This window comes from Microtus pennsylvanicus, chromosome 12 (genome assembly GCF_037038515.1).
Source record: "Microtus pennsylvanicus isolate mMicPen1 chromosome 12, mMicPen1.hap1, whole genome shotgun sequence".
Lineage (NCBI taxonomy): Eukaryota > Metazoa > Chordata > Mammalia > Rodentia > Cricetidae > Microtus > Microtus pennsylvanicus.
In genome coordinates, this window is record NC_134590.1 from 67714099 (window position 1) to 67742054 (window position 27956).

General features: G+C 43.8%; 1 protein-coding gene and 1 non-coding gene across 2 annotated transcripts; both read right to left on the reverse strand.

Annotated features, from left to right (window-relative positions):
• Positions 1-8283: 8283 nt before the first annotated feature.
• On the reverse strand, positions 8284-8367 carry Trnae-cuc (transfer RNA glutamic acid (anticodon CUC)). The gene is given in 2 exon segments: positions 8284-8319; positions 8331-8367. It is a non-coding gene; the product is annotated as a tRNA-Glu (tRNA).
• Positions 8368-17610: 9243 nt separating this feature from the next.
• Positions 17611-26072, reverse strand: Purb (purine rich element binding protein B). Its single transcript, XM_075944284.1, has one exon. The coding sequence runs from the start codon at positions 25897-25899 to the stop codon at positions 24934-24936; it is 966 nt and encodes a 321-aa protein (XP_075800399.1). The 5' UTR covers positions 25900-26072; the 3' UTR covers positions 17611-24933.
• Positions 26073-27956: the final 1884 nt, after the last annotated feature.

The window sequence follows — 27956 nt, forward strand, 5'->3', positions numbered from 1 at the left end:
GGCCTCCAACCCCAACATTGACGCGCTCTCCGCCTCTCTCCTGGCGCGGAGTCGGACGAACAGAAGAACGAACCAATGGGAGAGGAGAAAAGCCAATGAAAACATTGCCGGCCGCGCCGGAGGCGGGAGTCTGGGAACAACAGCGGGGTGAGCCAACGGACCGGAGTGATTCGGGGGCCCCTGTGCCTTTCCCGCCCGTTCACCAGCCCGCTAGGCCTTCTTAGTTTGCTTTGTTTTTCTTCTATTACTAGAAGTTTAGGGGAAATGTCCAAGTAGCACGGAAGGAAAAGTCTTAAGTGGAATTACCTTCATGCGGAAGCTATTGGGAAAACTTAGGAATATGTGTGACCCACCGGCACGGTAGTAAAATTCTCTAGCTATCGTCCACCCGTTCATACAACTTTAAAACGCTTCTTTGTTTTTGTGATGATCATTGAACCTGGGCGATTTGGGAGAGCTACGTCCGTCCGTTTCTCAGCTGAAGAAGTGAGCTTAGGAGAACGTAGTCATTTGCATACACCCCATCAGAATTCTTAGGACTTCGTTCTGGTTCCAGCTTCCAAAGGTTTTATTCTTTTCGCCTTGGGAAGCCCAGACTAGTCCTAGGAATTAATTGCGAACGAAATAATTTTCTACTCTTTTGTTTTATTTTGAGACTTTGCCCTTACGGTTCGGTTTTCCCAAGCCAGAGTATTTAGAAAATTTCCTCTAGATAGATGGTATCTGTCCCCAAGTTTGAATTACGTTTCTTTTTTTTTTAATATTTATTTATTATGTATACAATATTCTGTCTGTGTGTCTGCCGACCAGAAGAGGGCCCCAGACGTCACTACAGATGGTTGTGAGCCACCATGTAGTTGCTGGGAATTGAACTCAGGACCTTTGGAAGAGCAGGCAATGCTCTTAACTACTGAGCCATCTCTCCAGCCCTTGAATTACGTTTCTTTTGACAATTAACCTCCATCAGAAACAGTAACCTGGGAGAAGTGAGTCTTTCCGGAAAAAATAATTTGAATTCTAGACGAGGAAGGGATGAGCTTCTAAATGACTTTGGGAAATCCAGATGAAGATAAAGACAAAAGTGAGGAGAAGGGGGCCAATGAAATCAGAATAAATGCAAATGTGCTGAGATAATAGAACTGGGCTTGAGTTCGGAGTTAGTCAGTAGACAGTACCCTGTTAACTCCTAATCCTTTGTGTTTCAGGGCATAATTGAATGATAATATTGGTCTACTAGGAAATGGCGTTACCAGTGTACCAAGACATAAGCCAGTTATCTTTGTACAAAGACAGAATCCAAATCATTAGCGCGGTATCGAAGGCCCTGACCCCTGCTCACCCTGTCTCTTATCACTTCCCCAACACCCTAACTCCATATTGCTTTTGTATGTGTTTTTGCCTTTTCTTAAAGCAATCCTCTGTCTCACCTCTTTTATTCATCTTTTAAGAGTAAACACAACCAGACGTGGTGGGACACACCTGTAATCTTAGTATTCGCTGGTAGACTGAGGCAAATATCACAAGTTCAAGGCCAGCTTGGGCTATGTGCAAAGACAGGGCTCGTTGAAGACATTTTCTAGAATATTTTCCGTTGACCTCCTAATCTGAGATGAGTGTCCTTCTACATGGTTGTGGCACACATATATACTGTAAGGGTCTCCCTCGGAGCATAGAATTTTTTTTTAGTTTTTTTTTTTTTTGCCTAGTATTCTAGAAATGTTAGTTGGCAAATAATTAAATAGAAAAATAACATTTAAATCAATCACTAAGATAGTGTCACCTATGGAAAGATCTGACTGACTTGCAGCCATGTGGTTTATGTACAGTATTTCATGTCACCAAGCTTATTTTTGCTGTTAGTAAAACTGAAAATAGCACCTACCTTTTTTCAAGGATTGTGTGTGTGTCTGCCTGCGTGTGTCTGCCTGCATGTGTCCTCGTGCATGGTCCGTCTGTATGAGTGTGCACACGCGTGGTGGTCAGAGGATGCTGTTAGGTGTCCAGCTCTGTCTCCCTCCACTTTATTCCCTTGAGACAGGGTCTCTTACTGAACCCGAAGCTTGTCATTGTGGCTAGCCAGCAAGCTCCCAGGACCACCTATCTTTGGATTCAGTTCTGGGGTTACAGGCATATGTGGCCAGTGTTTCACCTTTTGGTTTTGTAACTGAAATCCTTGGCCCTGAACTCTTGCTTCCCTGGACTCTTCCAGTGCTCAGGGCTTGCAGTTTCTCTTCTGTGGCTCCTTGCAGCCTTTATACCCCTTTCAGTCTCGGCTCTCTGCCCTGTCTCTCCTCTGTCCTTCTTGCCATGGCCTCTCCTGGGCTGTTTAGCTGCTGCTTTGGTTGCCAAACAGATGGCAGCCTTGTTTAGATTAGCCTCTCCCTGCTAAACTGCTCTGCTCCCCTCTCCCCTTCTCTCTCCACTATCCTTTGAGATAAAGTCTTTAAGTATATAGCTGAGGCTGGCCAGGAACTTGCTGGGTAGCCCTAGTTCACCTCAAAGTAATAGAAATCATACAATATGGGTGAAAAATTAGTAAGATAACATCAAAATCCTCACTTATTGAAGTTACTGGTGAGGAAATCTTAAAATTCATGCGCAAATGCAAGAGAATTAGAATAACTAAAATTATCTTGAGAAAGAACCAAGTTGGAGGATTTACCTTTCTTAATTCCAAAACAGACTACAAAGCTATAGTAACCAAGTATGTTCTAGCAAAATGATAAACCAGTGGGCCAGAGTTTGAAAATGAACCCATATGTTCATGTAGGTTGATCATTTGGCAAGCGTGCCAACAGAGTTCAGCAGGGGAGAAGGCAGTCTTCAGTAGATGATACCTGAACCTCTAAGTAAAATGTGTGTAGCGCGATCTCTATTTGGTCTTAATAATAAAAACCTGCAGTCAGATATTAGGGGGTGAAAGTTGAAAGATCAGAGAAGCAGAGCAGCCAGCTACTAGTTCTTAACTCTATGAAATCCTCAGACCAAATGGGATATCCTGTTTTTACAAATTCTCAGACTGAATGCCTTTCTCTGAAACCTCAGACTGAATCCATGAGCTCCTGTCTCTTCCCACATTTCATTCTTCTCTCCACCTAGGCATATCCCTTCCTGTCTTCACTTCCCTAGTGCTGGGGTTAAAGGTGTGAGCCACCACCACCTGACTCTGATCTTCCTTTAGACTGGATCGATCTTGCATAGCCCAGGGTGGCTTTGAACTCACAGAGATGGCTTTGAACTCACAGAGATCTGTCTGCCTCTGCCCCCTAAGTGCTGGGGTTAAAGTGTGTGCCACCACTGCCTGGCCTCTATAGCTAACTAGTGGCTAGCTCTGCATTTTGATCATCAGGTAAGCTTTATTTGTTAGAGCACAAACAAAATATCACCACAAATATATACATACATGCAGGCAAAACATTCCTGCACATAAAATGAAAAATATAATTTTAAGTGAGAAAAACACAAAGCCAATGTAAAAGGATAGGTAACCAAACTCATTTATTCTTGAGTTTCAGGTTAGCTCTTAAGGACAATAGGGTAAGTTTTTGATATATTTGTGTTGTGCACCATTAAGCAACTATTTTTTTTTGTTTCTGTTTTTATTTTTTGAGACAGTGTTTCTCTGTGAAACAGTCCTGGCTGTTCTGGAACTCACTCTGTAGACCAGGCTGGTCTCGAACTCACAGAAATCTTCCTGTCTCTGACTCCCAAGTACTGGGATTAAAAGTGTGCACCACCGCTGCCCAGCTGACATTAAGCAACTTACAAAAACATGAATACACAGTGGCTGGGGAAATGGCTTAGTGAGTAACATGCTTTGCAAGCATGATATCTTGCATTTAGATTCCTCTACTCAAAAAGTCAGACATGAGCCAGACAGACGTGGTTCTCACCTTTAATCCCAGCAACTGGGAGGCAGAGGCAGGTGGATCTCTGTGAGATAAAGGCCAGTCTGGTCCAGAAAGCATGTTTCAGGACAGCCAGGGTTAAAGAAACCCTGTCTCAAAAAGCAAAAACAAATAAACAACCCCCCCCCAACAGAGGCAGACATGGAGCACATAAGCACACATTTGTAAAACAAACACTGAGAAGCTGAGGCAGGATTCCAGGCAGTCTCTGGCTAGTGGGTCTGACCAATGAGTGAGCTTCAGGTTTGGTGGTAGAAACTTGCTTCAAAAATAAAATAGAGCCGGGCGGTGGTGGCGCACGCCTTTAATCCCAGCACTTGGGAGGCAGAGGCAGGCGGATCTCTGTGAGTTCGAGACCAGCCTGGTCTACAAGAGCTAGTTCCAGGACAGGCTCCAAAACCACAGAGAAACCCTGTCTCGAAAAACCAAAAAAAAAAAAAAAATAGATACATAGACACAAATATACATGTAATGGTGCTAGGAGAAAGGTAAATGTGTTTCATGTTTCACACACCAATGCAGCAGGGTTTGTATAACCATGTGACTTCATGGTTGTGATCTCAAAGGAACTTCTCCCTTAAATTTTTTTGCAATTAATGTAAGAACAGTCTGAGTCTCTAAACCTATTTGTTACTGGGTGGTGGTGGCGCACACCTTTAATCCCAGCTCTTGGGAGGCAAAGGCAGGCAGATCTCTGTGAGTTTGAGGTCAGCCTGGTATACAGAGAGAGATTTCCAGAATAGCCAGGGCTGTTTCACAGAGAAACCCTGTTTCAAAAAACCAAACAACAACAAAAAAAAGTGTTAAAAGGGGCTGGAGAGATGGCTCAGTGGTTAGAGGACCCAGGTTCAATTTCTTGCATCTACATGGCAGCTTATAACTGTAATTCTAGTTCTAGAGAGTGGTTCTGGCATTTATGGGCACTGCACACACATGATGCACTGCACATACATGCTGGCAAAACATACATGCATGTAAATAAGAAACCAGTCATTCAATGCTGCGTAGACTTATTTTCAAAGACTCAAAACAATCCTAGATAGAGTGATGGGCAGCGAAGAATAACAAATGGCCACCTGCACACTTGTGGTTCACATCTACTTTATCACAATGAGTAGAAGAGTTGAATTCTAAAGCATGTTAAAATTTGATAGCTCCCCCACCTTGTTAGAATATTGAAGCTCATGCACACATGTTGTAAATCATGTGCAGTGCACCCACTTCCAGCTCCAGAGTATCTTGCACCCTCTTCTGACCCTCTTGGGTACCAGGCACACAGGTGGCATGCATACATACGTGGAGGCAAATTATTCATGCACATAAAATAAAAATAAATCTTAAATAAAAAACCTTAGTTTATGAAGTGATTTGTAAGTGCACATTCTTATTAATTAAAACATGGTCTATGGGCAAAGATTCTTCAAAGTCATTACCAAGGCTTTTTTTCTTTAAGACAGGCTCTCTCTATGTTTCCCTGGCTGTCTTGTGATGTGGGAGTCCCCTCTGTGTGTTATGATTACTATTAAAGAATAAAGGAGCTGCTTTCAGCCTATAGCAGAGCAGAGAAGGGCAGAGCAGAACTAGGTTGGGAGGACTGGACTGAATGCTGGGAGAAAGTAGGGCAGAGTCAGGGAGACACCATGGATCCGCCACTGGAGATAGAGGTGCTGAAACTTTGCTGGTAAGCCACTACCTCGTGGTGATGCACAGATTTCTAGAAATGGGTTAAATTAAGATGTAAGAGTTAGCCAATAAGAAGTTAGAGCTAATGGGCCAAGCAGTGTTTAATTAATACAGTTTCTTTGTGATTATTTTGGTTCTGGGTAGCCAGGATGAACAAGCAGCTCCTTCTACATTTGGTACACAACATGGTGGACTAAATCCATGAAAACCCGAGAAATCTTAATAATTAATTCTAGACAAAAGAACAGAGTTAAGCATGGTTTGCTAGTGGAATTTTCTTGGATGGGCTTTGTTTGCTTGAAGCTCCTTATAGAGAGGTTTTTTTCTCATTCAGCCTTAGCAGGAAAAAAAGTTGCGCTGTTTTAAAATGCAGCTTCCTGGGCCGTGCCGCCAGCACAAACACTGGCTATGGAGCTTTTCAATGGCATTTGTGGGCTCACTTGGGGTCGGGAGGAAAGTAGCTGAGACCATGGCCAGGGCTCAGCGCTGCTAGGAGTGCACAAGCAGAGAGCATGGCAAATTTCTGCCACCATATACAGAGATATTTCCAGGCTGTGCAGTGCTCTGCATGGCAGATTTAGCTATTACTCAGACAAAAAATATTTATGTGCTGCACACTCATTCTCAGAGCTAAAGTGCTGAGCGCTGCTCCTACCTGGGCTCCTACATGGAGACCCCAGAGCTAGCAGTAATGGTACTTTCACCATTTGAAATTGGAGAGAGGCGGAGCCAGCATCCAGAGCAGCTGCAACCAAGCTGCTTACCATTTTAAAAGCTCAGCCCGGGCCGGGCGATGGTGGCGCACGCCTTTAATCCCAGCACTCGGGAGGCAGAGGTAGGCAGATCTCTGTGAGTTCGAGACCAGCCTGGTCTACAGAGCTAGTTCCAGGACGGGCTCCAAAGCCACAGAGAAACCCTGTCTCGAGAAACCAAAAAAAAAAAAAAACCAAAAAAAACCATTTTAAAAGCTCTTCAAAACAGTAAAGAATTACAGATATGCAATAAAGACAAATCCAGATGAGTCATAGTGTTGGATAAATGTACATAGGTTTGGAAGAAAGAAGAAAAAGGGTATAGTAAGTCATAAAATAAAGATGATACTTTAAAAAAGGGTAAAGTCTTTAAAGAAACAGAGTACAGGGAGCTGGAGAGATGGCTCAGAGGTTAAGAGCATTGCCTGCTCTTCCAAAGGTCCTGAGTTCAATTCCCAGCAACCACATGGTGGCTCACAACCATCTGTAACGGGGTCTGGTGCCCTCTTCTGGCCTGCAGTCATACACACAGACAGAATATTGTATACAAAATAAAAAAAAAAGAGTTTAGTGGGCAACACCTTATAAAAACAAAAAACAAAAAAAAAAGAAAGAAACAGAGTACAGATAGTCATAGATTAAAAGGCGTAAAGAAAAATAAGCCATGTAAAAATGGAAAATTTACAGAGAGTCTGGATTATGCATATTATTATGATCTCTTTGAATTGCTTGACAGCTGAGGAAGGAGCAACAGCGCTAAAAGACATTTAAATATACATACTGCTAGATTAATAAAACATAAATATTTTGTAAATGCATTGACTTTAAAATTGAAGTTAGAAGATATGTTACTTTGGAGAAGAGGTTTTTGCTTTTGTTTCCACAGAAAATGAGAAGCTATGGATTTATTCTGGGCTAAGAAAAACAAGGTTTGATCAAACAAGACCTCTTGAGAAATCTCTGATAGAAGCAGATGGCCCAGATATCTAAGTTCTACATCCAGAATAGCCTCAAGACTGCTGACTGAGATGATCAAGCCTCACAGGATACTCCAGTCACAACTCGATCATAATTAAAAATTTCCTTTGGGTTCCCAAAAGATTATCAGCGCCCCAATTCAGCAGGAAGTAGCCTGATAAACTATGACCACATTCCCAAAAAATGGGCTATGGATATTTTCCTTTGTTTAGAATGTGGGTTACAAGTTGTTATGGATAATGGTAAAGAAAAGAGCTAAACAAAGGATATTAGATTCAGAGTTCTTGTTCTTTAAAAAAAAGGGGGTGGGGATTGCTGTGGGACAATGGCTTTACCCTGTAAACATTTATTTCTTGTACTTGTTTAATAAAATTCTGATTGGCCAGTATCCAGACAGGAAGCATAGGTGGGGAAACCATGTAGGAAGTAGAGGTGGAGCAATGACAACAGGAGAATTCTTCGATGAGGAAAACAGTCTGCAGTCATGACCTAGCCTCAGAGGAAGCAAGATATGACTGCCTTGACAAAACAGGTACTGAGCCACGCGGCTAACATAGACAAGAATAATGAGCTAATAAAAGTTATAAGAGCTAATAAGAAGTCTGAGCCACTAGGCCAATCAGTTTATAACTAATGTGGACCTCTGTGTGGTTTCTTTGGGGCTAAATGGCTGTGGGACCTGGTGAGACAGAAAACCTCAGTCAACATAATGGTGCTCAAGGGCGGAGTCAGGGAGACACCATGAATCCACCACCAGAGATAGATGTGCTGAAACTTTGCTGGAAGGCCACGACCTCATGGTGATGCACAGATTACTAGAAATGGGTTAAATTAAGATGTAAAAGTTAGCCAATAAGAAGCTAGAGCTAATGGGCCAAGCAGTATTTTAATTAATACAGTTTCTGTGTGAATATTTTGGTTCTGGGCAGCTGGGATGAACAAGCAGCTCCTCCTACATTTGGCGCCCAATGTGGGGCTCGAACCCATGACCCTGAGATGACCCTGAGATTGAGAGTCTCATGCTCTACTGACTGAGCTAGTTGGGCCATTTCCTATACAAGACTTAGACTCCTTAGGATAGAATGTTTATTAAAACATTTTGCATACATTCCTTGCTTAATATTGTTTATGTTGCTTGTAATTCTAATTATACTTGATATCTGTTCCTAGTGTATATAATTTTGTATTGGGTTTGGAACTCTCTTAGTTAAGCAAAGGGGGGAGATGCTGTGGGAACACATTCTGCCCCTTCAACCAATAGTCTTTAAGATACAAGCCCATTTAGGTGTGGTCTCTGATACTGTAAAAAGCAGCTCCTTTTTACTAAAGTCTTGGAACTCTGTAGACCAGGCTGCCTATAAACTCATAGAGATATGCCTGCCTCTGCCTCCCAAGTGCTGGGATTAAAGGTATGTGCCACTACCACCTGGCTTGGTTTTTTATTTGTTTGTTTTAAAATTTTCTGTGTATGAGTATTTTGCCTGCATATATATCTGTGCATCATGTGCATGCAAGAGGCAAATAGATCCTGTGGATCTCAAGAAGGTTGTGAAGAGGTGGTGGTGCACGCCTTTTATCCCAACACTCGGGAGGCAAAGGTAGGCAGATCTCTGTGAGTTCAAGGCCAGCCTGATATACAAGAGCTAGTTCCAGGACAGACACCAAAGCTACAGAGAAACCCTGTCTAGAAAACCCAGAAAAAATAAAGACCCCTGCTCCCCCATTCCTGCCCAATCAGGAGTGTTCAAACCCCACCTGAATCCAGAATTCCCCTACCCTTTACTTTACTTCTTAAAAGCCTGCCAGAGCTGAGCTCAAGGCTCTTCCTAATTCAACCGCTGTGTTGGAATGGACACAACGGAGGGCCCAAGCTCGAGCTTATAATAAAGACTCTTTGCTTTTGCGTTTGAACTCAAACTCTTGGTGGTCTCTGAGGGGCTCATGTCCTGGGCATAACAGTTGTGAGCCACCACATGGGGGTTGGAAACAGAACTGAAGTCCTCTGCAAGAGCAGCCAGTGCTCAAAACCCCCAAGTTTTGAAGTGGACACTTAAAACTTACACAGTAGATTGTGACTCTTGGTGTTCCTGGGGCCATTGAGCTTGAGGCCCTGCTGGTTTATAAGCATCCACAGAAGTTGTGTGGGAGTCTATGTGGGAATAAATTTAGAGTTTGCTCACTTTTTATTAGATACATACTTCTGAAACTCACTCTTGACATTATTGCACAAACGTTTAAGTATTATCATGTAACCGATAACCCTTCTGCCACACCGTAAGTAACACAAGCACTGAAGCATGCACATTTGGAGCTCTCTACCTGAAGCTAATGTGCCCCACCTTACAGTTTACCACTAAACTCCAGCGGGGGAATTACCTGGCAGATAATTCAGAAAAATCATTCTTAAAATCACTGAATTTAGATGTAGGTTGTAGCTCAGTGCTAGAGCTCTTGCTTGGCATATGTGAGGGACACCACCCTAAACACATATACCAAGAATAGAGAGCTGGGGAGAGAATGAGAGAAAGGGAGAGGTGAGAAGGAGGAAGATGCCTCGGCATCAGCCAGGTAGTCGCCAGCCAGTAGATACAAGAAGCTGTGAAAGTAAGGTATACAGAAAGAAAGTAAAAAACCCTGAGGCAAAAGGTGGATAAAGAGAAGCAGGTTAATTTAAGCTTAAAGAGCTAGCTAGGAGCCAGGTGGTGTGTTAAACTCTCTCTCTCTCCTTTTTAAGCCCTCTCAGGTTTTACGTGGAGTCAGTAGACCACGTTGGGCAGCCACTCTGTAGTAGAAGGGCAGCGGGCTGTGTCCCTCCATCTGGCTAGCTTATACCCCGAAATAACAACACGGAAATTGTATTAATTAAATTGCTGCCTGGCCCATTATCTCCAGTCCCTTATTGGCTAACTCTCACATATTGATCTAACCCATTTCTAAGCATCTGTATTGCCACTTGACTGTGGCTTACTGGCATGAGTCTAACCAGCATCCATCTCATAGAGGAGAACCATGGCGTCTGCCTCACTGCCTTCTTCCTATTAGAAATCTGTTGTCTACTCCACTCACCTAAGGGCTGGCTTATTAAAAGGCCAAGGTAGCTGCTGCTGCTCCTTCTTCTTCTTCTTCTTCTTCTTCTTCTTCTTCTTCTTCTTCTTCTTCTTCTTCTTCTTCTTCTTCTTCTTCTTCTTCTTCTTCTTCTTCATCTTCATCTTCTTCTTCTTCTTCTTCTTCTTCTTCTTCTTCTTCTTCTTCTTCTTCTTCTTCTTCTTCTTCTTCTTCTTCTTCTTCTTCTTCTTCTTCTTCTTCTCCTTCTCCTCCTCCTCCTCCTCCTCCTCCTCCTCCTCCTCCTCCTCCTCCTCCTCCTCCTCCTCCTCCTCCTCCTTCTTCTTTTGGTTTTTTCGAGACAGGGTTTCTCTGTGGTTTTGGAGCCTGTCCTGGAACTAGCTCTTGTAGACCAGGCTGGTCTCGAACTCACAGAGATCTGCCTGCCTCTGCCTCCCAAGTGCTGGGATTAAAGGCGTGCGCCACCACTGCCCCGCTCAAGGTAGCTTCTTTATTTAACCAATAAAAGTAACACATAGACAGAAGACCCTCCTACACTACCCTGTGATGTTGCCCTCTGGGTATCTGCTCAGGAGCTGGGCAGCTGCTGTTCTGCATCCCCACTACCTTCCCTGAGGAGATCACTCTCAGTATCCCTCCAGCACACTCAACACACTCTTTTCGTACCATGTGCATTAAAGAATAAGCTTTCTGCTCTGAGTCATGTGTTACACAGGTAATAAAGGTTCGGCTGCTGAGATTAATTTAGCAAGGGAAAGCCTGACGACCTGAGTTTGATTCCCAGGATCCACATGGTGGAGAAAGAAAACCGACTTCTATAAGTTGTCTTCTGACTTCCACATGTGTACCATAACTTCGCACACACATAAATGTAATAAAAAATTCCCTTAAACAAGCATAGAGTTGGTCTGAGAAGCTAGCGTGGAGGTTACAAGTCATATTGCTTTTGCAGAGAACCTGAGTTAGTTCACAGCCCTCATGTCTGGTGGCTCACAACCACCTATAACTCCAGCAGCAACCGATGTCTCTGATCGCTAAGGACACCGGCAGATGTCTGCGCATTCCCACACACAGATGCAACACACACATAATTGAAAACATGCAAGCCTTTTAAGAAAGTATATTACATATAAAAGAAAAGAATCACCATCAATAACAAAAGTATACCGTATGTGTAGCATGTTCTTAGCATATGTGTTTAGGGTGGTGGTGCCAGGGATGAATTTAGGGCTTCACATATGCTAGCAAGTGCTCTGCCCCTGAGCTACACCCCATACCTAACGTCAGTGAACAGAAATGATTTTTCTGAATTGTATGGCACAGTTTCAGATCCAGGAGCAGAAACTAGCCATAGACAGGTGCAGCATTTTATAGAGTAAAACAAAGCAAAACAAAAACCTCACTAAAGGTTAAAGAAATAAACTGATAAATCCAACAATAATTTCTTTTTTAGCTCTTTTTGTTTCATCTCACTGCCCACTTAAAATTGTTTTATTAATATTATTTTGTTTTATGTGTATGGGTGTTTTGCCTGCATGTATATCTGTGCACCCCATGTGTGCTTAGTATAGATGGAGGTAAGATGGGGCATTGGATCTTTTGGAATTGGAATTACAGATGGTTGTGAGTCACCGTACAGATGCTGGGAGTCGAACCCAGGTCCTCTGGAAGATCAGTCAGTGCTCTTACTGATGAGCCATCTGTTCAGGTCCCCACCCCCATTTCTTGTTCTTGAACTAGGGCCTCGTGTAGTTCAGGCTGGCCTTGAGCTTCCTACAGAGGATGACCTCGAACTTCTGATCGTGAGTTCTAGGATTACAGATGAGCACCACTCTACCTGATTTACGTGGTTATAGAGATCCAACTCAGGGCATTGTACATGCTAGGCCAGCATTCCTCCAGCTGCACTACATACCAGCCCTTCCTTCTGTTTGTTTGAGACAGTCTCAGGCTGCTCTCAAATAAATTATACCTCTGAGAATGATCTTTTTTTTTTAATATTTATTTATTCATTATAGATACAATATTCTGTCTGTGTGTATGTCTGCAGGCCAGAAGAGGGCACCAGACCTCATTACAGATGGTTGTGAGCCACCATGTGGTTGCCGGGAATTGAACTCAGGACCTTTGGAAGAAGCAGGCAATGCTCTTAAACCACTGAGCCATCTCTCCAGCCCTCTGAGAATGATCTTGAGCTGTGCTGATCCTCTTGTGTCTGCCTCTTAAGCGCTGGGATCACAGGTGTGTGCCACAACATCTCACTTCCAATCGTTGCTGTTCAGTGCAGGGTGGAGGGGGTGAAAGAGGGCATTACTGTGCCACTCTGGCTGGCCTAGAACTCACTGTGTAGACTGGTGTGGGAGGTCCTTCTGTGTGTTGCTTTTATTGTTTAATGAATAAAGAAAACTGCCTTGGCCTATAGCAAGGCAGAATTTAGCTAGGTGGGGAAAAACTAAGCAGAATGCTGGGAGAAAGAAGGCAGAGTCAGGGAGAAGCCATGTAGCCCCACCCAGAGACAGATGCTGCTGGAAATCTTGCCAGTAAGCCACAGCCACGTGGCGATACACAGATTAATAGAAATGGGTTAAATTAATATGTAAGAGTTAGCTAATAAGAAGTTAGAGCTAACGGGCCAAGCAGTGACTTAATTAATACAGTTTCTGTGTGATTATTTTGGGTCTAAGGTAGCCAGGGCAGCTGGGAACCAACAAGCGGCCCTTCTTCCAACAGTAAACCAGAGTGGTTGCAGACTTTCAGGAACTCCCTGTCTCCTGTCTCTGGAGTGCTGGGATGACTGGCATGTGCCACAAATTGTCTTCTCTCTTAAAGTTAACAATTTGTCTGAAAAGGAAATGTGTACCGTCAGAGAGTGGAGCAGATATGTGGGGTGCAAGCATCTAATGCTCTCTCTATCAGAGCTGGAGTAATCAAGACATTTTTCTGTCAGTGCTGGAGACACAAGAAAGTTCATTTCATCTGTCTAAGTGGAACTTAACACGAGGAAGCATTAAACTAATTTTCAATTTAATTTCCACATAAATGTCTGTGGTACATTTTAATGATAAAGCATGTTTATCAGAAAGTATCTCAGAGTCGGGTATGGTGGTACATGGTGGCTCAGGCCTTGAATCCCACCATGTCTGACCTCATTTTGTTTTTTGAGGCAGGGTTTCTTTTTTTTTTTTTTTTTTTAAATATTTATTTATTTATTATGTATACAATATTCTGTCTGTGTGTATGCCTGCAGGCCAGAAGAGGGCACCAGATCTCATTACAGATGGTTGTGAGCCACCTCGTGGTTGCTGGGAATTGAACTCAGGACCTTTGGAAGAGCAGGCAATGCTCTTAACCTCTGAGCCATCTCTCCAGCCCCAGGGTTTCACTCTGTAGCTCTGATTGTCCTTTAAGGGACCTAGCTCTTGTAGACCAGGCTGGCCTAGAACTCACAGAGATCCTCCGGCCTCTGCCTCCCGAGTGCTGGGATTAAAGGTGTACACCACCACCATCCGGCTCAAGCTTTTATTTTTAATGATGTGTATGTGTGGGTCTGAGCATATGGATGCAGGTAAGAGTTGTCCTGAGTTGGCACTGAGAAGTGCACTCAGATCCTCTGCAAGAGCAATAAGTACTCAACCACTGAGTCATCTCTTCAGTACCTGTTTCCTTGATAGAAATCAGTGCATATATATATGCAATGGCCACTTATCAGTGTTGGGATTTAAAAGCACCCTATTAAAATGTTCAAAAGGATGCATGCCAAACCTTTCAGCAGCAGCTGCCTTCAGCTAGCTTTACATACTGGATGGAGAGAAGAGACGTATTCATTTGTTGGGATTTGTTTGGTCTCATGTAGCCTGGCTGGCCTCATGTTCACTATAAGATCTAGATACTCCCAAGTGCAGGGGTGACAGGTGTGGGGATCACGTGAAGCTTCCAGTTTCCCTGCAGCTGTCTCTTGTAAGGACCAAATGCTTGACTTAGGGATGGAGTATTCAATAAAATCATCCATCGTTCTTATTGCTTCGTAAACTCTTTCTCCTGGCTAAACTGTGAATTCAATCCAAACCATAGATCATGTCTTCTGCAACTAGTACAGCATATAATAGCTACCCAATAATTAACAGTTAATTTATAAATGATCTAATCTAAATACAGTTACTGGGATTTTGACCATGACCACCAGGTGGCTCTCATTTCCAAAATCTCAGCAATTCCCTTGGAAGTGAAATTGACTTGGGGGCCCTAAGAAGCTTTAATGTGCCAAAGGATCCTCTCTCTACATAGGCTGGTTGTTCAGGAACTCACTGTATAGACGAGGCTGACTTCAAACTCAGATATCCACCTGCCTCTGTTTTCTGAATGCTGGGATTACAAGTATATACAATTATAATTTCTTTTTTTTTTTTTTTTTTTTTTTTTTTTTTGGTTTTTCGAGACAGGGTTTCTCTGTGGTTTTGGAGCCTGTCCTGGAACTAGCTCTTGTAGACCAGGCTGGTCTCGAACTCACAGAGATCCGCCTGCCTCTGCCTCCCAAGTGCTGGGATTAAAGGCGTGCGCCACCACCGCCCGGCTATAATTTCTTTTTTTAAAAAGATTTATTTATATATTTATGTACATAGTATTTGTCTGCATGTATGTCTGTACACCAGAAGAGGACATTGGCTTGCAAGGGACTACAGTTGTAGGCAGTTATGAGCTGCCATGTGGGTGCTGGGAATTGAACTCAGGACCTCTGGAAGAGAAGTTGGTGCTCTTAACCACTGAGCCATCTCTCCAGCCCCCACAATTGTAATTTCTGCTTTAAAAAAAAATTTAAGGTTTTTATTTTATGTGTATGGGTGTTTTGCCTGCATATATGTCTGTGCACCACATGTATGCAATGTTCTTAAAGGCTGGAGGCAGGAAATTTATGGAAAAAAAATCACAGGAAAATTAACGTATATGCATCTAAGTTTTGTCTCTGTGTGTAGAATTACTTCATAAAAAGAACATGATTTTTTGTTTGTTTTTCTAGACAGGGTTTCTCTATGTAGTTCCCCTGAAACTTGAGTTACAGATACTGCCTTGTTGGTGCTGGGAATCAATCCATGTCCTCTGAAGAATAGCAAGTGCTCTTAACCACTGAGCCATCCTTCCAGCCCCTCCTCCCATTTTACTTTTTTTTATATAGTCTTGCTATGCAACCCAAGCAATGGTGCACATCTTTAATCCTAGCATGCAGGAGGCAGAGACAGGAGGATCTCTGAGTTCTAGGACAGCAGGGTCTACAAACTGAGTTCCAGAGCAGTTCCAGGGCTGTTACCCAGAGAAACTGTTTTAAAAAAAAAATAAATCACATAATCTTCCTGTTTCGGCCTCCCAGAGTGCTGGGATTACAGAAGTGTACCACCACACCTTGCTTTAGTTATCTTTATTATTTTTTGTGTATGTGTGCGGGTACAAACCATGGTGTATAAGTGGAAATGAGGACGACTTTTGGAAGTCACTTCTCTCATCATGTGGTACCCAGGAATCGAACCTTAGTCATGAGAATTGGCAGCAAGCACCTTTATCTGCTGAGTCATCCCATTGGTCCGGCAGCTCACCTTTTAAGTTCAGTCTTCAAACCAACAGTATCAACGCTGCCAGGCATGTTACTTGAGTACAGCTTCATTCCTAGACCCAAACTCAGGAATCATGGCTCAAGGCTTAGGACAACTCCAGTGCAAGCAAGAATCTGTAAAACCCTCCCCAGGTTTTCTTAGCCAAGGGACTGAGGACAATGCTGGGGGATTTTTTTCTAACCTTTCACAACATCCTCTTTGTTAGCTTCCACAGTAGCAGGCATCATTCAGGCATGGGGCAGGGAGTTGCAAGGATAAGCTGTACATTGAGGAATGCTTTGGCAGGATCTCTAAGGCTTCAACCATCTCCCCTTCCTTGTACCTTAGGATCCCACAAGCCAGGTCTGGTTCTCAGACCTGACTACACAAAAAAATACCTTGGGGGAGCTTAAAATGGTCCACACCAGTACTTACGTCCCTGAGTTCTGGTCCAGTTGGCCTGGATGCTGAGTACCCCTAACTCAGTTCTGTTCCCAGCACTAATAACCAGTGCCAGACTGTACAAACGCAGAATCACAGGAAAATTACATGTATGCAGTCAAGTGCTGTCTCTATGCATGTAGGATTACTTCATATAAAGAACTAAGTGAGGGCTGGAGAGGTGGCTCAGTGGTTAAGAGGACTGGCTGTTCTTCCACAGGTCATGAGTTCAATTCCCAGCAACCACATGGTGGATCACAGCCATCTGTAGTGACATTTGGCGCCTTCTTCTGGTGTGTCAGCATACATGGAGGCAAAATGTTGTATACATAATAAATAAATTAAAAAAAAAAAAAAGAACTAAGTGATTGTCTGAGTAGTCTATCCTCAACTCCCTTGGTACCAGGCTGACCTTGAACTCACAGAGAGCTGCCTGCCTCTGCCTCCTGGAATGAACTTGCTCAGATTAAAAACCTATACTGTCATACCTAGCTAAGCTTCCATCTTTACCAATTCCATCCTTCATTTCCAGAGATGTCACTTAGCATGAACTGACGGCTAGTACAACCGTTTTCCATGGTGACCAAGTGTGATCCTTCTCAAGGAGTCTGGCTAACAAAACCTGCTCACGCTTACCATTCTCACGCCGAGTCTAAGGTGTGCTCCAGAAGCTAAGTGAAATGGTGTCGTCACTCTGACAGTGGATCACAAGTGTGCCTATTAATCTTAAGAAACCTCTCATTTCTACTCTGATAGGTATCCATGTTTATAGCCCAGAAATACTCCCTTGGATATGAAGTGCAAAGCAGTTCCAGAGACAAAGAGCTTGAGAATCTCTGGCCAGGACCACTGAACACAATCATTTTGTTTTTCCTCTATCATTTGGGCAAGAGAAGATTGGCCTAATTTATTGCTTAATCAGTCATTCAACTGTTGGGAACATCTGGGCAGCAAGCTTTTGTGAGCCCTTCTAAACAACACAACAAAAAAAGAGGAAGTGGTTATGAACCAAAGCATAAAATTATCTGCTCTGACTTACTCCACAGATGCCCTACTAGGAAGGATCATAGAAACTCAGATGATCCCAGGCCACTTCAAGTGGGGACCCCCCTCAAACCCACACCCATCTGTGAACCACGACGAATGATAGCTCCCTCCCCAAACATCATGCAATCCCTTAAATAAGAGACAAAGGCACAAGACTGTCATTCACTTTTCCGCATACTTTATTTGTTACAAACATACAATTTTTTAAATATAGACTGTAAAACTCCATTTGCAAAAGTCTGCTATTGGAAGGAGTGCACACCAGCAGGAAGGATTCTTAAACTTTTTATTTCTATGAGTTTTTCTGTCAGTTTTGCTAGTTAGTGGTAAATACGGGACCCGCCATTTTACAGACCTGTCTGAAGCTTCTGGCTGTATTCACATTGCTCTTTGAAGCAGCCCTGCTTGTCTCACAATTCATCAGAATCTGAGCTTCAACCTACAGGCGGTGAGATCACCAGCCCGTCTGGACTCTGCTTTGAACGGTTTTCAGGAAGTGTGGTTTCTGGATGGGTACTGCACTTCATGGATTGTTGAATTGCCCATGCAGCTGTGTTTGTTAAAGTGCATTCTTCTTTTAAAAAATAAGAGGAATAATCTTTACTCTTTAACCAAGGTACTTAAAAAAATGAACTTTTTGGTCTCTCAGCAGATATTTCCCAAATTGATCCTACCGCTACAAATTTTAGTGTTCTATTTACAAATGTTTATAGGGTTCTGGGTGGAGGGGACCTTATAAAATCAAAGGTGCAGCTTCAATTGAAGCAGAAACCAGCTCTACAAATCCATACACAGGCATACACACTGGTTCATGATGCATAATAAGCATGTTGGTATTTACACAGACTACAGACATTCCAAACCCTCTTTAGAGTAATTTCCAACCTAAGCTAATTGTACATCTAGAGCAGGAAGCTGTTTCCTGCTCTCAAGATTTGGCTTTAACTCATTCAAATGACTTCTGTGGATCCCAACTAGGACATGAGTCCCAGCTTCGGAGTGAAGAGCCTAGCTTAACAGAGCCACCGGGAGACAGGACACCAAGTGTGCCATCCGCACTGTTCTCACGAGACTGGAAAGACATCTGCATGAAGATTCACAAAGAGTAAACGCCTAATACGACTGCTAACTTCAGAAAAAAATAAAGTTCAAATACACTGACAATCTCGATTTCAGATATCAAGGTCACGTTAAAGTAACTAAAATATATTTGCCTGCCACTGAAACGCCAAAAACCACAGGCTCTTTGTGGAGTAAGTCATGTGACCTACAGCCAAGTCTCTAGACTTTTCAGACTCCTGAGCGCTTTGGTTCAACAGATAGTGATGTGGGCTTGGAGAAAAGGGTTTATTATAAAACCTTCCCAACACACTGTGCTCAGGGATACAATTCTGCTCATAATCCTGGACTTTCCTGCATCTGTATTTCTCTATGACAGACATTTAAAAGGGAAGAAACAAACTTCCTGTCACTCTATTTCCAAACACTAAGATTTACTAACCATTGTGATCTTGCAACACAGGGCACAAAATATTTTGCCTTTAAGAAATAATAATTTTGTTGAAAAAGTTAGCACTGAAGAGTTCCTGAAGGTGGGAAAATGGACACACCTGTGCCTTCTGCACTTCACTAGTGGACACAGAACAGGCCTGCTGCTTTCTCTCCAGAGCTCTGGACCCATATTCCAGAGCACAAACCCATTCTTCTTATCCACGCCAGTGGGTAGTAATGTAGTGGACATGAAATTTGATCATAGAACCTCATGTTTATAGTTAAGAAATCTTTCTCCAAAGTGTTAAGAATCATGAAAAGGCTTTAACTTCTAACAAAGTTCTATTCTCTTTATTAGAACTCCTACTGAAACTACAAATATGGCATTTACTGTTTTAACATGGCTCTCTCTACCTATCCCAATTGGAATGTCCAATTCAAGAGGCATTGGATTTTTAAATGAAAGTAAAACAGGTGGTTACATGATTACATTGGTGGCTACTTCCTATTTATTAGGAAATATGAAGTACATTCATAAAGGCCTTAATGTTTGGGTCAGGAGCACACACAGCAAATGGAAACTACTAGGGCAATAAATCTTTACAGTACAATCTTATTCTTTTTCCATTTTCCAAATTTAATTTTCAATATTGACTACTACTCCATTTGTTCACACAAAAACTTATTAAATTCTTCCAATAATGAAACTAGGTTCAAATTGTGAGGACTGAAGAAGGTAACTTTAAGTAGCAAAGTCAGAGATACCTATAGAATTTACCATTTATGAGTCTAGCTACCTTTTGAAAGTTCTGCTATAGAATTCATCGTTCACAAGTCTAGTTATCTCTTGAAACTTCTGGGGGCCAATATTTGAAAATAACTTAGGTTTTCTAAATTAAAAGCAGGGGAAACGAATTATACTTTGCCATTTCCACCTTACATCTGAAATTTCCAACAGGACAGGACATGAACTTTTTTTCTTTTTTCTCTATATTTTAAGGTAAACGTGGCTCTTTTTTTCTTTTTTCTTTTCTATAAACTACCTCTCTCCCTTCCCCAGCCCCCCTCCCCACACCCACCATCCTGTCTATGGAAGGGAGTTGACTCTTTAGGAAGACAGCTAATTGATTTACAGTACTCTAAAACCAACCCTGAAAACAGATAATCTCATTCACGTACTACAACTTCAGTGCTGTTGTTGACAGAAAAGAAAAAGCTACCTTAAGGCTCAAGGGAAAGCAACTTATTAAATTGTGAATGCAGCATTGTTTACTCTCCCATCCATTGGAAACTAGCAAATGCATTCTAGTCAAGAATACAAACTTCCTAACATTAGCAAAGATCTCTATTCTCCTTACATAGAACAATACTCAGAAGTGGATTATCTAGGGGCCTGAGAAACCATGATCCATCATCACACACGATCCATGTATTTCATGTTCAGAAAGTGCTTTATCTTTGAGAACTACATCAGGGTTAAAAATGGAAATATACAATGCAAGTCACTTGACACCTTTTCAAGTGAAGTACAAAGTGGAAAAGGAGCAAAAAGATGGAGGCTCTGCTCTCTGAACAGGCCTTCTGCATGTGACTTTTCGGGTATAGAAATCAAAATTGTCTTAAGAATTAGTAACAGTGGGCTTTTATGCCACTGTATTTTAAAACCTGAGATTGGACATCAAAGCAGTCAACTTACTCATCAGAGCAATTCTGATACTTCCTAAAAATAGAAGAAAACTCAAATTCAGGGTCAAAGAACATTAACTCTCCTCAATCAAAAACATGATAGCAAGAGTGTTGCAGAACGACCACTCAGCAAACAGGTCATTTCAACACAAGCATAAGTCACTTCTTCCCCTTCTCACTGGTCAAGGCCACACTATTTTCAAATGAATATCTACTGAGAGATCAGTTGTGCATTGGACAAAGTACCATAATTGGGTTAAAAATGAAAACAAAATTTACAGTGAAGAATACTTATGTGCATGACTTGCACACTCCAGCCTCTTTACTTCCATCCACCTCAAGAGCAAGGTGGATGCAAATAGTCGCCTATGTGACTGTCCTACACCCCTGTAAAGCCAGCCAAGGTCACATTAACAAAGCATCCTCAGCAACTCTAGTGCCTGAAGTGTGCAGTCATTTACAGACCACTCAATATGAGGGCATTATTATAACCAGCCTCTTTTGCCCACAACCCTGCATTTTCAGGTAAGACAGAATAATTGTTTTGTTTTGAGAAAACCGAAGTTTGAATCTTTTAAAAGACCTGCAATTTACTGCAAAGTGATCCAGAGGTAACAAAGGAAGCAGGAGGCTAATGGCTGCCTGAACCAAAAGCCTCTCAATCATTCTGCAGTAAATGATTATGGGAAGTGACACGACAAGTAGCCATGTGCTCACAGCTACAGTCATTTGTACCACCTACATGCCTCCAACAGATACATAGGGTGTCTGGGTTTTTGGTTTGCTTTCGTTTGCTTTTTGGTGCCGTGCAGATTTATGTTTTGTTTCGTGCAGCATATGCACTGAAGAATTTGCTGACAAGAACTGCCGCTAGACTTGCTGAAATGATGTGGAGGGACAATAGAAAACACTAAGAAGTAGTAGGGTCTCTGCATAGATTTTTTTTCCCCTTCTCTTTGATATTCTTAAAGACGTGATTTTGTATACAGTAGCGTGAGAAACAAACATCTCAACAATAATTTGAAATGGAGATTTTGCTCCAACTTCTCAGAAATGTAACTATTTTCATTAGCTGGGATATCTGCCAAATTCAGAAGAAAAAATACAACTCTAAATCATAGTAGCATTTCAAAAACAACAACAGAAAAGTTGGTAACGTCCCATAATTTGTACAATGCCATTTTCTGACAGGAGCTACCAAAGACCAACGCCTTCAAAACCTACTATTTATGAGCCGACTCTCCACATTTGCAGACTTCTATTGTCCCTAGTCCCTAGAATGGGGATCAGTGAAATGGCACAGTTAATCCCCACCCTTCTGCTATCTTCCTACAGTGGGAGGGGAGGCCATGGACCACCCACCCGCTGCAGGAGAAATAAACCTTAGAGATTGGTTAAGACTTAAAAACCCACCACTATGACATTTACCACTTAATCTTACAAAGGCAGGTCAAAATTTTAATATAAATTACTTTTGCCAACACATAGCTTATGCATTCTTTGCTCCTTTTTTTGGAGGATTCTCAAATTGATATCTAAAAATTTACATATGATATATTACTGTTATATGGTCTAATGACTAAGAAAATTTCTCTGGTAACCAAAGCTGATGCCATATATGGTAGTGTTCTTGGCATATACTCTATATGCCTCAGACCACTTCCACATTCTTTCTATTCAGCTAATTATAGCTTAGTAGCCACTGGTGAAGGATTGTGAAGACCCTGTCATTTCTACAGAATAGAAAGGCAAGGCTAGTTACTGCAATTCAGCCAAATAAAAAGAAAAAACAAACAAAAAACAAAAACCAACCCCTTGAAAAGGAGAGGTACTGCACCTTTGCAAAATTGAACTGGCTCACTGCAGCTGAGCAACAGAACCACCACTGAAGCAAGAACACAAGTTGGTCTATACAGGAATTGTACATGATTTGAAAATGAAAACGTTACAGCAATCAACGAATGGCTGCAACCTTAATTTTCATTGCTGCCTCAGAGTTTGAAACTATAATCAGTTTCTGCAAATCTAATGCTAGCTTCTCAGCTCCTTTACTAAAAGTAGGAATTTGTTCTCCGCAGCAAAGAAACAAACACTCAAAACACATAGGTAAATACAGCAGGACATTATTGAAAACAGCTGCCTTGTAGTACAAAATACAGTACAAGTATACGGATGTCATTAGAACATCAAAAATACTATTGCTCCCATACAATTTAGGAAACATTCTTTGCAACGGAGAAAAATTTAAAAGAAAAGCTTTAAAAAAATCCGTTTAAAAATTCTACTGTGGATGATGAGTAGAGAAATAGTCTGTAAGGGCACCAATGTTTGTGGCTCTCCCATTTTTAAGTCTAAGATCAACAATATTCTCAGTCTAATTTTTTTTCAAAGCCTGATTTTTATATACACAAGTATTTCCCTCCCTCTCAGCCACAGACACAAAAATGACCTTTTTGTATATTACTTATTTCCCAATAAATACAAAAAGATTGTATAGATTGAATACCAAAATAAGCTAATAAAAAGGATATGCAATAAATTAAAAAGGCAGCTCAAATAAAGGGCAGGCATGCAGTTAAAAAGAAATACTAAGATTGTGGAGGTGGGGTTACTTGCCTCCTGGTTCTTGAGAAGGTGTCACACAAATACCTGAAAAACTTTGGAAAGAACATTAGCTCCCATTCAATTCAAAGTTGCCTATGACATTTCTAGGAATACCTTTTGATGGGGTGGGGTTAACTTGATTAGAAAAATCATTTATACTGAAAATCCATTTAAAATATAGAAGAGGCGATCCTTGAAAACCCCAACTTTTATTCTTGAAAGACAGCTGGATAAACTGGCAAACGCCAGTTTGTTGAAATCTCAAGATGGTATAAAAATGCTTCCAGGATAGAGTCAGCATTCACGTTCACTTCAGTTCCATTCACAGATGGAGTTCAGCTTCCACCGGGTGCAGTGCTTGAATCACTCATCCATCATTTGCCAACTTTGATTGTGAGGTACTGAATACAATGGATCAAGTTCTTAAAAATTTATTTTAAAAGAATAAATGATGCTGGAATTCTGGACCTGAGGATCGTCAGTATTTCAATAAATCCACAGATTAAACTGAAGGTAAATGAAGCCTTCAGTTCCGGTTGTCTCCAACTTCTCTGTGAGGATGTGTATGCCTTTAAAGCTCAGGCTTGTAGCCACACTGTTCCTTTTCGCAGATAGTCAAGTTTTAAGGTTTAAAATGCAGCCAGCCAGTGGCTGTAACAGCCGAATTAGCCATAATTCACTAGCTCATATGGTGGAGCCCTAGGGATTCAGCTCTCACTCATGGTAAGCCATTTCTTGGTAATGACCTCCACACTGAAGAGATCAAGGGAAGAACTTTAGTGAGCAGCAACCAACCCACTCAAACAAATCCATCTTGTGCTTTATGCCTGACTTCTTGTGCCTACTCAGCAATCCCCATTGTAAAATTGCTTTCGCTTAAAAAAAAAAGCCAACTTTTAAATTATTTTAGTAATGGATTCTAGTTCAAGCTTTGATATCTGAATTCATCTGCATCCCGGAAAACAATTCTGCAAAGAAAAGACAGGGGCCTTGGTCCAGGTTCCATGCAAAACCATTTTTTTTAAAAAAATGGATCCAATTGGTTTTTGAATTCTTCAATAGCTTCTTGAATTCTTAGCTTGCCCTGTCCATGACTGTGTAAAATTGCACTCCTTTTCATAAACCTGTACCCTCAGAACTGGGTAACTGCAAAGGCCTCTTTCTTCTCAAAGATTCCATTAAGACCTAGATCCAAAATGCTGATTTCAATGGAGGTGACGGGATAGATGGTAAAACAGCGAGGCCTGGAGGGATGCTAAGACCAGGTTACCCAGGTACAACACAAATTCACCTATTACCAATGGACGAGTCTGGGGAACTCGGATGCGGGTTTTGTCCCAGACTTTCAAAGACCTATCCCCTCCAGTGTTATCCTGATGAATTTACGAACCTTGGTTTCAAACAGAAGCTGAGACTCTTGCGCAGGTGAGGAGATGCTGCTGTCTGTCCTCTTTGCAGGTTGCTGGCAGTTCCTTGGAACTTTACTGCTTTTCTCTAATTGTCTGTGACTGTTTTCTTATGGTTATTTCTCTTAACTATATTATTTTAAATTTTGTTTTCTCCGTCGGCGGCCTCCCCTGATCCCTCTCCACTAGCTCACTGGGGACGAGGAAAGGGAACTCTCTAGTTGGGGGGGGGGGGGAGGTTGGTGGTGGGGTGGTGGGGTTGGAGGGAGGCCAGTGCGGGAAGCTGCCCGTTTCAATCCTCATCCACTTCCTCACCCTCGGACTCGTCGCCGCCGCCGCTGCCCCCACCGCGTCGCTCGTAGAGCTTATCCCTCTGTCGCTCCTGGATCTCTTTCATCTCATCCGCATACCGGCAGAAGGCGCCTCCAAACTTGCCCCAGGCCTTGAAGGGCACGGTGATGGCGTTGCGGTAGGACGGCTTCACCTCGCTCACGCGCAGGAACACCCCGTACTTGTTGCAGCCGACGTCGAAGAAGAAGCGTTTGGAGTCCACCGTGATGGAGGTGCCCTCCGGGAGCTCTCCGTACAGGCCGCCCCCCGGGCCGCCGGCGCCGCCTCCCGGGCCGCCCGCCAGCTCGTCATCCTCGCCCCCGTAGTCGTCGATGAGCTTGGCCAGCGCGTCGCGGAACTCGATGAGGCCCTGCGCTGGCAGCGCGATGGTCTGGCCGCTCTGCAGGCCGCCGGGCCCGGGCCCCCCGCCGAAGCCGCCGCGGTTCACCGTCTGGCGGATGCGCAGGAAGCGGCCGCGCTGGTTCTCCTTGAGGTCTAGGTAGTACTTGCGGTTCTCGCGCACCAGGAACTCGCTCTTGAGCGCGCGGCGCGGCCCGCCGCCCTCCTCGGCTCCCGCCGCCAGCTGCTCGGGGCTGCTGGGCCCCAGCTGCGCGTAGTGCTCGATGAAGTCGCCCAGCGAGTCACGGAACTCGGCGGCCACCGCCATGGACAGCGTGAGGCGGCTCTTGGAGCCGCCCGCGCCCACCTCGGCGATCTTGAGGAAGCGGCCCTTGGCGTTCTGCTTCACGTCCAGATAGAAGCGCTTGTTCTGGATGTCCAGGCGCTTCGAGGCCAGCTCCTGCGTCTCCTGCTCGCCGCCGGGCCCACCGCCGCCGCCGCCGCCGCGGGGCGCGGGCTGGAAGCCGCCGGGCCCGCCGCTGCTGCCGCCACCGCCGCCGCGCTCGCTGCCGCTGTCGCCGTCCGCCATCTTCTCGGCCGCCGCCTCGCCGCCGCCCGCTGCGCTCGCGCCCCCGCCCTCCGCCCTGCGGCTCGCGCTCCGGGGCCCCCCAGCCTCGCCCGCCGGCTCCTCACGCGCGCCCGCCGCTCATCGCCGGCCGCCGCCGCCCCCCATCGCCTCCGCGCCCCGCCCCCGCGGCTTCCGCGCTGCACGGCCCGCTTCCGGCGCGCGGCTCTCGTGACGTCACTCCGCCCCGCCCGCCCGCCCGCCCGCCGTCTCCCGGCCGGAAGACCCGGAGAAGCGGCGGGGCGCAGAGGTGACGTCACTGGCCGCGCCGGGGAAGCGCCCTGCGGCTCTCCGGGTGACTGTGCGTCGTTGCCTCTGTCTGTTGGCCTTGGGGTGCTTGCTTTCTGTTTTATTGATATTCGTGGTTTCAGAGGCTTTCGTCCTTGATCAGATGGCTCTGTCGCTTTTGGGCAGTGGTAAAGCAGAACATGCTGAGAAGCGTCTGAATTACTCAGGAGTGGAGCTGCTTACCTCATGATGCCTGGGAAGCAGAGACAGGAAACGGCCAAGGACGAGTGATCTATCTAGAGCAGACCCGAATAACCTGTTTTCTCCAACGCGATCCTATCTTTCAGTATTGCCACTAGAGTATTAATCCTAAGGGACTACAAATACACTGATTAGGTCAGAGTCTTAAGGATCCAGTCACTTTTCAGTGACCATCCACCAGCCAAGGATGAAGCCTTCAATACTTAAGCTGCTCCCTGCCCCGCGCCCCCCCACCTCTTTTGTTTTTCGAGAAAGGGTTTCTCTGTGTAGCTTTGGAGCCGTTCCTGGAACTAGCTCTTGTATACCAGGCTAGTCTTAAACTTCTGGAGATCTCCCTGCCTCTGCCTCCCGAGTGCTGGGATTAAAGAGCGCCACCACTGTCCAGCCCTTTTTGTTCATTTATAATAGGGTGTCTTTTTTTTTCTTTTCGAGACAGGGTTTCTCTGTGGCTTTGGAGCCTGTCCTGGAACTAGCTCTGTAGACCAGGCTGGTCTCGAACTCAGAGATCCGCCTCCCTCTGCCTCCCGAGTGCTGGGATTAAAGGCGTGCACCACCACCGCCCAGCTAATAGGGCGTCTTTAGGACAGGATCTCACTACCTCAGCTAGACTAACTTGAACCTGAGTTCTAGAATCTGTTTAATCCTAGTTAATCAGGTGTTAAGTGTTTTAATTTTGCTTGTGTGTACATGTGGGTACATACGTACATGTGTGTAGAAGCCAGAGGTGAACATGGGTGTACATGTGTGTAGAAGCCAGAGGTGAACATGGGTGTACATGTGTGTAGAAGCCAGAGGTGAACATGGGTGTACATGTGTGTAGAAGCCAGAGGTGAACATGGGTGTCTTTCTCTGGTATTCTCCACCTTATTTTTTTGCGGCAGGGTCTCTCACTGAACCTGGAGCTCACTGAGTTGAGCCAGGCTGGCTAGCAGTGAGCTCTGGGGATCCGGCCCAATGCTGAGAGCACAGAGGCACACTGCTACCTTAGGGACTCAAGCTTAGCTCTTCCTGCTTGTGTGCTAAGCACTTAACTCTCTCCAGTCTGGGTTCTGTCTGAGATCAGATTTGTTGTTTGTTTCCTTCAAGATTCCATTTGTTTTCAAGCCTAGGATCTTCTGCTCTTTCAATTTTTTAAAATAAGGGCATATTTTTGAGAGTTTTTTGGTTTGATGTTTTAAATATATTAAACTCTAGTTTATCTAAAGCATATCCTGATGTCTAGCATGAAGTTAAGAATCTAAGGAATTTCCTTCAAATAACTAGCCAATTGTCCCAATACTACTTATTGAGTAATCCTTCAAGGATAAATGTTAACAGGTGGAGACAGGGGTAGGTTATTTTGGGCAGAAGGAACATATGTTCCCAGATGGTGAACAGTGCAGTTTGGCTGGGGCCCAGAGTCTGTGGGGAGTGGATGGGGAACAATGTAAGTGGAGGCAGCTAGCTGCTCTGTGACTAGGGAGACCCTTGACTCGGTGGACAGGGGCCACCATAACCATATAAACAGGAGTGGTTCTTTAGCCTTGTGTCTC